General features: G+C 34.3%; 1 protein-coding gene across 1 annotated transcript; it reads right to left on the reverse strand.

Moving 5' to 3' along the window:
- Positions 1-259: 259 nt before the first annotated feature.
- LOC121322410 (spermatogenesis-associated protein 6-like) lies at positions 260-14707 on the reverse strand. The gene is made up of 11 exons (XM_041262335.1): positions 14593-14707; positions 14354-14402; positions 12285-12326; positions 11324-11448; positions 10855-10947; positions 9908-10192; positions 5053-5161; positions 3454-3491; positions 2802-2989; positions 1332-1425; positions 260-340 (listed from the first exon to the last, which is right to left on the reverse strand). Exons 1-11 carry the CDS (start codon positions 14668-14670, stop codon positions 260-262), a joined length of 1182 nt encoding a protein of 393 aa, XP_041118269.1. The 5' UTR covers positions 14671-14707.
- Between the last annotated feature and the right edge of the window lie 218 nt (positions 14708-14925).

Consider the following 14925-nt stretch of genomic DNA (forward strand, 5'->3'; position numbering starts at 1 on the left):
TCATTTTCTATGATTTGCAAAATCAGGGAAACTGACTCCATACTGAAGTTTTGCGATGCCATGAAATTTATGAAAAAAGAAGTGTTAACTTTGGGTTCCTGGCGAAATGATAAAATAGCAAATCTGCTTCTAGGACGTCCTAATTTACATTAGCTTATGTGCACAAAAACACTAAATATTATGCAATTCTATAACACTTTTTTACAATAATTTAGGACAAAATCTTGAGCAGTTAAAGTTTGTCTTTACCTTATGAACCTTAATATTTTTTTTCCATTGAGAATATAGGGGATATAGATCTCCTTTCAAGGACTTCTGCTACCTCAGATTCTGTAGCCCCCTAGAAAATGTAAGCATATTAAAGACATGTTTCAAACCACTCAAGTTCATAGAATACAATTAAAATACAGTATTGAGAATAGGGGATCTACTCAATTTATCTAAACAGTGGAGGATCTAAGTAACCCCATTGTTTAAATCTTACATGTTTACTTATAAGAGCCTGACATACACTGTTAGAGACGTTGTTATTTTTACAATAATTTAAAATGACTGTGGTGTTTAGATGCGCTGCCCTTTATAATAACTGAACACAATAACTGAACTTATAATTCATAACATTTTACTTTATACTGTACTGTAGTGTCATGTTACTGATAACTGGTCAGTAACTTATTTTCTGTTCCATTCTTTAACAAAAGTCTAACATTATGAAACAGCATAATATTGGTAGAATTTACAGGACAGAGCATAGGATGAAAATTGTTCATATTTGTGGCTGCCATATACTTTTGGCTTAAAATATTGTACTAAAAAAATATCTAAGCTCAAGTGCTAAACCAACTGAAGTACTGTAATGCAACACAAGATTAAAAGCCCTTGATAAAGATGCATTGGTACAGTTTAGCCTAGACACTGCTTCTTGTCAAACTCTGTGGTAATAATGTTGACCACAGCTCTTTTTATAACAGTTTATTTACATAGCCCACGGGTGAGTGAAACATGAGCATAATAACGGCTAACTGTCACATCTTTCTAACCAAGTCAGCAGCTTATCTAAGTACATCCCATCTCTGTTATGGACACATAATTGGCATTTAACTTCATTGGGTCTGAAAGGTATTTAGACTTAAAAAAGAAACACTTTTTAACATAATATGATTAGCATGATAAAATGTCCCAAACATTAAAATAATCTGCCTAATGTAAATTGCTGCATTATTACCTGAATAGCAGACTCAAGTGTGAGTTAATATTCTATTTTGTCCTCACTATTTAGTTAAACATCTAATGGGAAGATTGCATTCTCCTCTCCTCCCAGTGATACTTACAAAGGAAAGACGCTGCCTAGCATTGTGGGTTGTTAGAAGATTTCTAACTCTGCCATGGATTGATTCCCAGGTATTGTTAGAGTCTGAATTGAACCTGCACCGTAAAATATAATTTATTAACTAATTATTAACTGAACTGCTGCAAACAATTAGAACATTTTTAAGAATTAATTTTTAACATTTTTCATTATTTATATGCCCATAATTGACTGTACTGCATGAATAAAAAATGTATACACACTAACATTAAAACATTGTGTAACGTGCAATATTTCACAACCAATTATAGTGCTGGAACAAATATCATGTATTTGAAAGCAAAAATCCATGTCCGTGTCCAGCAGAAATGACAGCTGATAGACATTAGAAATATGTATCACAGTGTTTTGTGTCTTGCAACAGTTAACCACTTTCCCAGAATTTGCGCAACAGTTTTTAAAATTACAAGTGAAATATAACTCTGTTTGTAGGATTAATAAAAAAATGAATAAATAGGATCAACACAGCTGTTCTTCACCCTCTATTACAACATTTTTAGACAGCAATAAGTAAACATGCCAGATTAGGATGCTTACACACAGTGATCTCTACCTCAAACCACAGATGCTGCTTCAGTCAGAATCAGGAGATACAGATGCAGGTAAATCACTCAGAAATGCCTCATGCTTTAAAAAACTGGCCCAACTTGAAAGAAATGTTCTGTTATATGGAGAACCAAAACGGTGAGTTTTTTTTTTTTTCATTCTCCAAAACCACTTTTTCCAAGTTTATTTTATTGGATTTAATTTGACTGTATTCATTTGCTTGTTCAGCTAAACAAGGAATAAGTAAATCCCAGTAAAGGCAGTATTACTTTATGAAAATGTGTCTATGTCCAATGTTTTGCCTGAAATACACACAAGAAAAATCTGTTAAATTTAAACTACTACATGTCATCCTTTGTTTTGTAGTTAATACAGCTGGATAAAGTAAGATCTGTACAACCTATTCTTTCTTCTGGGATATATATATATATATATATAAAAATACTTAATACCGTGTTACATATAATGGATTACGTTTTGCAAAATGATCAAATATTTCAATACTTCTCTGAATTTTGAATGGATATCCGAACATGAAAATCCATGTTCATCTCAAAATTAACCGATTATAAATAATGTCACGTCAAACAATATTTCAGACTGAAGTTGATGCATCTAGGAATATCCACGAATATTTAGTCAATTAACAATACCTTTAATGTGTCTCTTACATAAAGAAAACAAAACAGGCAAGAGGCTATCTCTGTTTGTAATTTTTCTAAAAGCTACAAAGAATATTTTTCCCTTCAGTTTGAATAGATGGTTGCCTAGCTGGGAAGTACGTAATGAACTCTAACTCCTTCATCATCAATCAAATTATATTCACAGTATCAACAGGGGGAAAACCAAAATGGCACCATAAAGACAGCTTTTCGACTTGACCTACCTTTGCCTTAGAGGTGACCGGTTCAGTATGGGGCTTGGTGATCGCAACATCATTGAGGCAGAGGTGGGGGATCTCATGTGGCTTCTCAGAGCCGAGCTTGAATTTGTATTCAGTGTGTAATTAACCAGCTCATCTGTATCCGTAGATGCAAAACCATCAGCATCCTGGGTGCCCCTATCATTGATCTCCTATAAACAATAGTTATTATTTAACAAGCATCAAACATGCCATGTACAGTATGCGACCAAGGCTTAGTTTTTCAATTGTTTTGAAATACATTATTCAACTGGCCTCAGTGTGGTTTTGCTCATAAAGTTTAACTTACAAATTGTATTTTTTTGTTTTACATTGTAAAAATACTAAGAACTTTGCTGATTTTGACAATAACGGATCAACTGAAGATAAGTTTCAAAACAATGCAATATGCTAGTTTATTATGGAACTTAGGGCAGAAAAGTTACAAATAACATCTCCATTGAGGAATATCTGATAATTGAAAAAAAGAGTAACAGCAGTCTGATGAAATCAATTAAATACTCTTTACTTGATACTTTTTTATGCTTGAAACGTTCTATGTAATAATTAAAAATGCATAAATAAAATGTCATAAAAGTTTAAAAAAAACAAATAAAAAAAAAAAACAAAAGCATACCACAGCATTCTTTTGTCTGTGACTTCCAAAAGAGATATCTACAAATAAAAGACAAAAATATTAAAAGATCCATAACTATTCTGCCAGTCCACATTAAGTAACTCACTACCTCCCAACTTAAAGCATTGGTGAACAACTCATGACTTTTATAACAGCCTACATAAAAAAAAGAAAAAAAAAGTAAAAATTACAATTACTATAGATATTTGAAATTCAAGTAATTTTAACATAATTTGAGATTTTCAAAGAAAAACCTGATAATGTAGTACACTAGTGTGAATACCTGTTTAATATTGCTCCAGAAAATTCAAATGAAGTCACACAGTCTCCTGATTGAAAATAGAACTCATTAAGTAGTACAGAGGAGGCAGTAGAATTAAATGTTATTGTGGCAGGGTGCCCTGTCCATGTGCATACTTTTGTGTTATATGCGGTATGTGGTGTGTATGTATTGGTGCACAGAGTGTGGGTTATCACGGGTGATTTAAAATATATAGTTGTATTTAGGCACAGGGATTACACAATCACTTCACGTGCAGATAAAGTGTGTGGGACACGTGCTGGGATTCAAGAGAATAATTAATTAGTAATTGAATCCTGGCACAGCTGTATATATAGATGCAAGGATCACTCATCTGGGCTGGGTGTTCGGTGAGGAGAGAAAGGTAGTGAAAGTAGGGAGTAAACTTTAAAACTGAAAGTAAACAACTGCTACTTTAAACCAGCACAATACTTATTTGATTTAGTCTTCAGTTTGTTTTCCGTTTTGTCTGTTTGTTTGTTCAATGTTTTGTTTTCTGTTTAAACATTTTTATTTTACAATAAACCAGCGCAAGCAGTCCTTTCATTACCCCTTTCATTAAGTTTAGCAATACTACCGCAAACAGCTTAGGTATTAAACACCACTATGATGGTTTTATCAACCGCCCTGACACAGTTCCCAAATACTTTACATCAAAGGAATCCCTGGAGGTAGTCAACATGGAACATGCTATTCTGTGCACAACTTTCATTATATTATAACAAATACACATCTGCAGTTTCAGAAAAAAATACTCTAGAATGTATACAGAGTATACACACACAATTGTGATTTTCAATTTGTGCCTATTCCCTGATTATCTTAATAATTGCAAAAAAACCCAGAAAGTGACAGTTGCACTATTAATAAATAAAAGAGAAAACAAAACAAACAGGGCCAATGTTAATGAACACAGGACGGGTAATAACTGTTGGCTGCTTGGCAGTGAAACCAGCCAATAAGCACATCAGTCAAATAGAAGTAAAAAAACAATAAGCAAATACAAAAACCTACAGACTGCAATAAACATGTGGGGGATGGGGATATCAGTGGTTTCTGTGTTGTCTTGGAGTGACAGGACCAATAATAAAAAAAGAAAGAAATGGCTAATTCAATTAGAAAGGCAGCCTTCTACAACCTAAAAGGTTGCACTGCAAATAACAAATAAGACACATGTGAACTGCAATTAAATAAGGCTCCCTATAAAGCCATTAGTTAGTAGAACAGTGCAAACATCAATCACATTTAGCACTGTAACTGGCAGATAAGATATGTAAGATGTTTTTCAGCAAACCTACCACCACTAAGACGTGATTTGGGTGAAGTGCTTCTTGATCTTGATATAAGTAAATCTGGAGACAACCTTGGTGGTGAGTCATGCTTGCTGATAGGCCTGGCGCTGTCAACCTGACAAAAGAAAAAAAGTAAGTATGGAACATTTCCTGCAGATATTTTTATTGACATGTTCCAGTAAAATGTGCTGTTAATAAACAAATGTAGAGAAGTATTGAGTGCTAGTGCTCACTGAAGTATGTCAAGTTAAAGTTTTGTTTTCATTTTGAGAAAACATACTGCAACCAAAACTAAATTACTACTACCAGTACTCCGTAACAGCTTTTGAAAGGTCAAACTGACCTTATACTGATTACCTACATATTGTCAATGTGATCACTTGTCAAGTTTTTTTTTTCTTTTTTTGTCACATAGATTTAAATTATGAGGGTATAGCTTTGTTCTGATTGGAGTGTCTTACAAGAAGAATTACATAATTCTCCTCACTCTTACAATCATGCGCTATGAGAAGCTACCTCAGACACTTTTTCTAATACTGTTACCTACATTTACCCACTGGATATGCAGAGTGAAGCTAGCAGAATGCTCTGATCTAGGTAGTAAAGGCAGCAAACATGGCAATCTTTTTAAAAATAAGAGCTTATGGAATGGTTAGTGAATCTTCTAAGCCCTTACTCTGCATTAGGTGAGGAGAGAAAAGAGACCTTCACAGCACAGTATAGAATGTTAGGTGCAGTATGCACATTAAGTGTATTTGTTATATGTATTATCCATGCTAGTGTATCTGAACCTAAAACTAATGTACAGCTCTATCCCAAGAATTAAGCCATTTGTAAGCCTATTCAGAGCATCAGAGTTCAAAAAGAATTCATAGTATTTAAACAGTATTTACCCAAGAAATGTGTATAAAAGGGAACTGAGTTTTCACTGTTTAACTGCATTTTGTAAGAAATAAAAAGGCACACAATTATATAGGGACATTCTCAAGAATGGTACCAGTTAACTGATCTGCAGTTGAGTTGTTTTTCCTTGAGAGGTCTGCTAAAAGAGTTAAACATTTATTTTTTTTTACCCCCAAGCTCTTTGAAGGTTAACTATGGAATCGATTTAGTGGCTCATTGAGGCATTACTACAAAACCATGACTCTGTAGTTGTACCAGTCAGTGCAGGAAATTGAAATAAGGAAATGAATAAAAGGGCTGAAATACATCAATACGACAAACAGCCAATGTCAGTAGCCTGGCTAACTGTGAGATTACTTTACTTTGACAAAATAGTAAGAATTGTAGTTAATTTTATCTTAATTATTATGTGAGAGTAACTTGAAACAATTTCAAACTTGTAAGTGTTGATACTCAGGGTCATAAATGAACATCAAAGAACATTTAATCTACTTTTTTAAAGACAATAAACAGTTAAAGGAAAACGGTTCTACTTTCAGTAAAGACTATATTCTACTGTCAGAGTTTCAACATTACTAAACCACAGTCAAACTATGAAATGCATTTAATATTGTATGGAGGCTGAGACTTTCAGAATCTCAAACTTAGACTGCCTTATTTTTAATGATCATGGACAAAGAGTAAAACTGTGGTATTGCAAAGTAAATAGTACATTATACAAACATGAGCGGAGGTAGCGGCCATGTTTGCAAACTTATATAAGCTTCCTCTACAGGAATAAAGAACTTAATAAAGATAATTAAAGTCTAGAGCAAGGACGAGTAAGGATTTTTTGCACTTATGCATGTTTAATGTTCCTGGTAAAACTCCAACAGGTGCGGCCTGCACACATTAACACAATGCAGTATTTCAAATTGATAGATTGTTTAAAAACACAACTTCAGAGATACAAAAAATACAGCAGTGTCTATGACATTAACAGGCTATACAGCAATCTTAAAGGAGCTGAACGACAAGAATGTTGCTGACTGCAAACAAGATTACAGAAAAATGTGTCCATGTGTATGACCAAACACTTTTTAAGCCTAAAAACACTGCTTTTTACTTACACATTGACTACAGAGTAATGACCTTTCAGATATTAAACTTTATTGCTTTGTTTCAAATTTGGATGAGTATTTGGGCTGCCTTTATCTTTTTTTATGGCACACTTAAGTTTGCACATTGATTTATCACCTCAGATACATTACTAAATGTGTCTAAGGATACATTTCCAACACATTAAATACAATTTGGTGTCCAAATAGTTTACTAGATTTTTTTTAAAATGCCAAAACAAGTATAACATGTTTCACAAATATCTAAATAAACAAACAAACAAATAACACATGATTAAACACCATGGCCTCTAACTCACAATATCTATAGTATGATGATACTGTCTGCTTTGTAGTCCCTGCTTTTTCCCTGCTGAATGAATAAGCATGAGAGAGAGACTTGTCTTAATACTTATTTTAATACCACCAATGTTTAGATAATTTAGATACGTCAAAGGTTATGATAATGTAACACTAGCCATTTATGTGATTCTCTTCAGTATGTTTGTCAGTAAAAATAAAGTATGCAAAACACCAAGCAGAGTCCTATTTTGATGATTTAAACATCAGCAGTGTTTAGACTTATCTGTGTAGACAAATTGATTTGACCTTCACATAAAAATAAATTAATTTCCCATGGACTAATATCAGCAAACATCTGTTCTGAAAACTAAACAGGTACCGGGACCTTTGTGAGGACAAATGTTTATGAATTCATAAATTAAACCTATTCTTTCAAGAGCTGATGGTGTCTGCAACTATGGTTTGAAAATTCTCACCAGTGTGATATATTGGCTTCAACTGATACAAGGGTAACTAATTGTCAGTAGTGGCAAAGTGTGTCCAGTGGTCTCATTTCCAGATTTTTAAAGGTTTCAAAGTAATAGTTTTCCTTATGGATAATTTATTGACAACTCTGAAACTTAATTAACTGAAATAGCTGTTTACTTCATATTGTATTCTGAAGATTAACACACTTGATTGAAGTAAAATGTCCTTGCATTCCTTGTATATTGCAGTTGATACTTCTTGTATATTCACAAAATAAAATCAGTGAATGCTAGTTCTTAACAAGTGAGTCCACTGGACTCATGTTGCTCATCTGTGGTGGTTGACACCTTGATCATACACCTTGATCATTCTCTTTTGGGAAGGACAGAGCTTATGTATATATTATATATATATATATATATATATATATATATATAGCTCTGGAAAAAATTAAAAAAATTAAGAGACCACTGCAAAATTATCAGTTTCTCTGGTTTTACTATTTATAGGTATGTGTTTGGGTAAAATGAACATTTTTGTTTTATTCTATAAACTACTGACAACATTTCTCCCAAATTCCAAATAAAAATATTGTCATTTAGACCATTTATTTGCAGAAAATGACAACTGGTCAAAATAACAAAAAAAATGCAGTGTTGTCAGACCTCAAATAATGCAAAGAAAATAAGTTCAGATTCATTTTTAAACAACACAATACTAATGTTTTAACTTAGGAAGAGTTCAGAAATCAATATTTGGTGGAATAACCCTGATTTTCAAGCACAGCTTTCATGAGTCTTGGCATGCTCTCCACCAGTCTTTCACATTGATGTTGGGTGACTTTATGCCACTCCTGGCGCAAAAATTCAAGGAGCTCGGCTTTGTTTGATGGCTTGTGACCATCCATATTCCTCTTGATCACATTCCAGAGGTTTTCAATGGGGTTCAGGTCTGGAGATTGGGCTGGCCATGACAGGGTCTTGATCTGGTGGTCCTCCATCCACACCTTGATTGACCTGGCTGTGTGGCATGGAGCATTGTCCTGCTGGAAAAACCAATCCTCAGAGTTGGGGAACATTGTCAGAGGAGAAGGAAGCAAGTTTTCTTCCAGGACAACCTTGTACTTGGCTTGATTCATGCCAAAGCTGCCCGATTCCAGCCTTGCTGAAGCACCCCCGGATCATCACCGATCCTCCACCACATTTCACAGTGGGTGCGAGACACTGTGGCTTGTAGGCCTCTCCAGGTCTCCGTCTAACCATTAGATGACCAGGTGTTGGGCACAGCTGAAAATTGGACTCATCAGAGAAGATGACCTTACTCCAGTCCTTTACGGTTCAATCCTTACGGTCTTTTGCAAACCTCAGCCTGGCTCTTCTTTGCTTCTCATTGATGAAGGGCTTGTTTCTAGCTTTGCATGACTTCAGCCCTGCCCCTAGGAGCCTGTTTCGAACCGTCCTCGCCGTGCACTTCAACCCAGCTGCCGTTTGTCATTCTTTTTGTAGGTCACTTGATGTCATCCTACGGTTGCTGAGTGACATTCGAATGAGTTGGCGGTCAACCTGGTCAGTGGAGAGTTGTTTTCGCCCTCTGCCGGTCTGTAGCTTTGTTGTCCCCAATGTCGGCTGCTTGACCTTGTTCTTATGAACCGCCGTCTTTGAAATTTTAAGGATGGAAGCAACCCGACACTCACTGTATCTTTCTGCCAGTAAAGGCAGAATTTAACCCTTCTTTTCCTCACTCAAAACTTTCCTTTTTTATTCCAATTACTTTTGAGGTACTACTAGCAATGTTTTGGTTCAGGTGATCCCCTAATTGGTACCTCATTCAGTAAAATGAGGTGTGCCTGTGTTGGAGTTCAACAGACACTGGAATGGAATGGCTGCCATACATGTACAGATGCAGATTTAAGAAAAATTTGCAGTGGTCTCTTAATTTTTTCCAGAGCTGTATATATATATATATATATATATATATATATATATATATATATATATATATATATATATATATATATATATATAATATTTATAGTATGGTGTGTATATATATATTAGAAAAATATATGTATTAACTAGATCTGTACTTACATTGCGAACCTGAAAGTGTGATCTGGAGTCCTTGTCTGAATTGGACTTGTGAGGCCCCAGGTTTAGCTGAGCCAGCCCCAGTCTGTTCAGCTCAAAATCCTCTGCCATGCGCTTGTTAGTGCACAGCGATAAAGACCTGGACTTGGACACATTTGTCTGCTTTTTGGAATTCCTTTCAATACAACAGGACACCCTTTTCTTCCCTGGCGATGCACTTCTATTTCTGGATGGTGTGGATGATCCTGACCTTTGTGTCTTCCGAATGTTTGGTTTTCTTGCAGCTACCTAGTATATTTCAAATTAATGTAATTAATATATTGTCTCTCCAATACCATTATCATTTAGTAAGTGTGATTTTATATAAAGTATATATATTATATATATATATATATATATATATATATATAATATATATATATATATATATATATAGATATATATATATATAGATAGAGAGAGAGAGACACACACACACACACAGAGTGCCGATAGGAAGTATTCACCTCCCTTGGCCATTTTCACAGTTTCTAGCTCATGGTCCAAAAGATTATCTCCAGCAGATTCTAGTCTATGGTGATGAGCTTCAGACAACAGCCACAAAGCACTAGTGTCAAGAGACCAAATACTGTAAATGATTTAAATGATTATGTTGTATCTTCGTATTTTTCTTGTTTTTAGAGTGTAAAATCAAAGCGACCAGTGAAAGTACAGTACATTAATTTATATTATTTGTTTAAAACAAAAGAAGAACAAAGTTGTGGTGGTTCATTAAGGGAAATGGAAAAAAAAAACAGAATTGTGTTACGTCGAAATCAGAAGATAAATCTGGATCACAACATTTCTAACTGTTATGTCGAGAACACAATATATTTTTCGTGTCATCTCGACGCATTTTAATTTTTTTCCATGCCATCAATTAGCCACCGTACAATAGAGTAGCCTCTTACCAGGTGATTATTTGCACGGACACCTTTCTCTCTTTTGAATGAGCATTCCTTAATTGTAGTTCTGGTTGAAAATTCTAGTTTAGGTGCAATTCCCTTAAAGAAACAAAAGTGAGTATACATAAACTACAATTGCTCTGTAATGCAGCAGGTGCCTTCACTCTCGAACACTACTATATTAAAAGTTTACAGATACTACACATAAAGACTGGTGTACAGTAAATCAAAATCATATTTTACAAAGTCCTTATTTCATTTTTTACGCTCTAGTGACTTCTAGTGGCTTATTGCAGTGCATAGTATTTGTTTTATTTTTCCTCCAAGAATGATTGACTTAACATAAATCCCTGCTTAGACAAAGTGACAAAACTGTGTGATTGTGGTTTCAATTTGCAATGCTCTCACATTGACTTATTTTAAAATAAAAACATATAGCTTTTTAAATTTATTATAGTTTCCAAAACTTTTTTACTGGGAAATTTCGTGTCCGGCTCATTAGTACTTCTCTGTCCACTCCAGGATAGGTAGGGGACAGTTTAGGCTCTGGAAAAAGAAAGCTCCTTGCATCTTCTTCATAAGATGCCAACGTCTCCCCCACTAAAATAAAGAACATCATTATCATTTTTTAATATATTGTTGCTGTTTGATCCTTAGAAAGTGCTGACCATGCAGCCAATCCTTCATATAATTTAGTCCAAACAGTTACGATCTACTGTTATAAAACCAACTCTCAATTAACTGAGTATGGACGGTATTACAGTTTTAGTATTTTACTGGCTTGGTGAACTTTTGTGCAACGTTTGAAATGGATGAAATCAATACACGGGTGTTAAGTAAAGATGTGTTGCATATAACACCCTGTACTATTTTAAAAGGCGTACTTGCAAAACTACAGTACAATATATCACTGACATTGTTTTGTAGTTTTCAGTAGAAATGCTGCTTTTTTAAAACATAAAAATAATAAAATGTCACAATAATTTCAGTCACATAATATACTAGCCATTAATAACAGATAGTGGGGTATATCCATAAAAAAGTAGGATCACCTTGAGCCACGCCCACAGCATGAGTACCATAAGAAATGGAGGACTATATTATCAAAACTCTTTAGTCCAAATTGTCATTTACGTGATTTTTTTCACAAAGGAAAAACACTCAGACATTTAATTTAAGGGCTTGTAAGTAGATTTAAATTGATGTGTCTCATTTTCACTTATAATAAAATAAATTGTGCTAATAAAAAACAAGCTTTGAGAATCTGGCTTCACTGCTGAATTAAACAAGGCTGATCCCAAAGAAAGCCTTTAATAGCTCAGGTTATTAGAGCCTCCAAAGATATAGCCAAACCTTAAATTACTCAGCCCAGCCAATCATAGGTCAGACATTGTGCTAATTCAAAAGATAAATAAATAACTATTTGATAAACATACCTGGAGGAAATAACTGTATTAGTTCACATTTTGCAGTTTCATCTATTTAAAAAGACAAGAGAAAAAAAATACACAATTAAAATAGATACACAGTACAATACAGGTAGAGTAAAATATCTACGAATAATACAAAAAACAGTACATCAATTCTTCAAAATGGTGTTAACAATAATGAATTTCCATTGTTATGCAGATGGCACTCAGCTATACTTGTCTTTGGATCCAGGCAAAACTTCTACTGGGGTGCTATTAGCTGCTTGCCTTGCTGACATCAAGTGTTAGATGTCACAGAGTTCTTAATGTTGAATTCTGACAAAACGGAGATCATGCTTATAGGCTCACAGCATCAACCAAAGAATACCAGTCTACCTTAGCAGTCTCTCATAGGAACTAAAACTAGAAATGAGAAATTTGGGGGTCATCTTGGGGGTATGATTTTATCATTTGAAAAATATAGCTAAGCTTAGACCTATTATTTCTGTACCTAATGCATGCCTTTGTTTCCCCAAGAATAGATTACTGCAATGCACTTTTCTCTGGTATCCCAAAATGGGTGGTTTCTCGCTTACAGCTTGCTCAGAATACAGCTGCTAGAATTCTGACTAAAACCAACACCTGTTTGGCCTCTTTGCATGGCTCCCTGTGGAGTATAGAATTGATTTCAAGATTATATTGTTAACTTAGAAAGCCCTGAATGGATTAGCACCCAGTTATTTGCAGGAGTTTCTGACCCTGTATCTTCCGAATTGCTCTGAGATCACAGGATGCGGGGCTACTGGTTATTCCTAGGGTCAACAAAATCACCACGGGAGGTAGGGCTTTTTCTTGTAATGCTCCTAAATTATGGAATGCTCTGCCTGCATCTATCAGGGAAGCTGGAACCATTACAGTTTTTAAGTCAAGACTGAAAACTTACTTTTATAAAATGGCTTTCTTGTCTTAGTGGGTTTTAATGTTCCTTTTATATTGCATTATTATTATTATTATTATGGATGTGTGTATTTAAGTATATTTATTTATGTATGCATGTGTGTGTATATGTGTACTATATGTTATTTAAATGGTATGATTGTGGTAGATGTTTTACAAATGTATTATGGTTATTCCATTCCATTATTCTATTCTACTATGTAATGCACAATGTTTTGACATACTACTGTATAAAAAGCAATATAAAAATGTAATCAATAAATATTTGAATAACTCCCAAGTATTGCTTATTACACTGTGTAACAAGAAAAATTAATAATTTTTGTTCCTGGGTAGTAAGTGTTATTTTCTAATTGCTTATGCCTCAAAAGTATAGAAAATGGCTATTATTCCCCACAAACTTTGCTTTTGTGACCAGGACAGTGATATTTCAAAATATCACTATTTCCAATGGGAAAATGGGAAAATGTGTGTCTTTTCGTTCACATAAAGTCAGAAAAAAACAACATATGAATCCAAATTAACATGTATTTATACTAAAGTAATACAAAGATGACTACAAAAGATTTAGAAGTGAGTAGTTTTTCGAGATTTACAATTATAATGTATTTTGAAATATCACTGTCCTGGTCACAAAAGCAAAGTTTGTGGGGAATAATAGCCATTTTCTATACTTTTGAGGCATAAGCAATTAAGAAATAACACTTACTACCCAGGAACAAAAATTGTGTTACATAGTGATATAGTAGTACTCTTAGTTACTTAAAGTTACAAGCAAATGGATTCCAAACTGCACTGAAAGAAACATTTCCTTAAAGTGTGTTATACATTTGTTGAGGTGAGCTCGGGTCAGAGGGAACCGTGTATCTTGAAGAATGTAATGAACCCATCAAGCTAACAAGGCTAGATTTTCTCCTGTTAATCACTAACTGATTGGTTGTGTTCACTGTCAAATAAAACCCAAATCCTACAAGTTATAGTCTACTTTTTGTGTGTGTGTGATCTGTGCGACAGGGAGGGGGCAAGTAGATTTTTAAGAAGGACAAGTAGATTTTTCTATTTTTTTCAAAAATTGCACACCCCTGATACTATGTATTAATGGTTTTATATTTATAAAATAACATATATTTCATACATACATTCTAACTGTTCAGCTACAGCAGCAGGGTCCATCCCCATCATAAAAACCTAAATATGAATACAAAACAAACAAAATACTCAGACAGCTGTGATAAGCATAAACCACAAAACAGGAATCAGACAGGTATGATAAGCAAATAACTCAGAAAATAAGATATGTTATTAAATAACTTTAATTCAGAAAACGTTTTGTTGATGAGTCAATCGCTGTAAAATAACAGCAAACAATATTACCTACCTTTTCAAATATCATCTTTTCATGAAAAAGCAGCGGGAATATTGGCAAATGACACGCTGACTTCCTGTACTGGCCCATGAGGCATACACTGAGGTAGACATCATCTTTGTCTGTCAAAAACACACCTGGGCAAGTCACCTAAAAACAGAATTGAAAGAAATGTGTTTTGCTGAAATTATTATATTAATTTACAAGATATGACTTTGTCTGGATTTATAGCTTCAACAATGGAGCATTCTTTCTTCTTCATCATATAAATTAGGTGAATCCTATTTTGTGCATCAAAGTAAACATGTCCTATCATTGCAGGAGGGGTGGAGGCTCACGGAACTA

The sequence above is a fragment of the Polyodon spathula genome, chromosome 1 (assembly GCF_017654505.1).
Source record: "Polyodon spathula isolate WHYD16114869_AA chromosome 1, ASM1765450v1, whole genome shotgun sequence".
NCBI lineage: Eukaryota > Metazoa > Chordata > Actinopteri > Acipenseriformes > Polyodontidae > Polyodon > Polyodon spathula.

Excerpts from the sequence above, each read along its gene's own strand:
- LOC121322410 (XM_041262335.1), bottom strand. The coding sequence starts at position 14,670 with ATGGGCCAGTACAGGAAGTCAGCGTGTCATTTGCCAATATTCCCGCTG. Across the intron at positions 14,403-14,592 it reads AAAAGATGATATTTGAAAAG|GTTTTTATGATGGGGATGGA; the intron begins GTAGGTAATATT and ends ATTCATATTTAG. Across the intron at positions 3,492-5,052 it reads CAAATCACGTCTTAGTGGTG|ATATCTCTTTTGGAAGTCAC; the intron begins GTAGGTTTGCTG and ends TTTTATTTGTAG.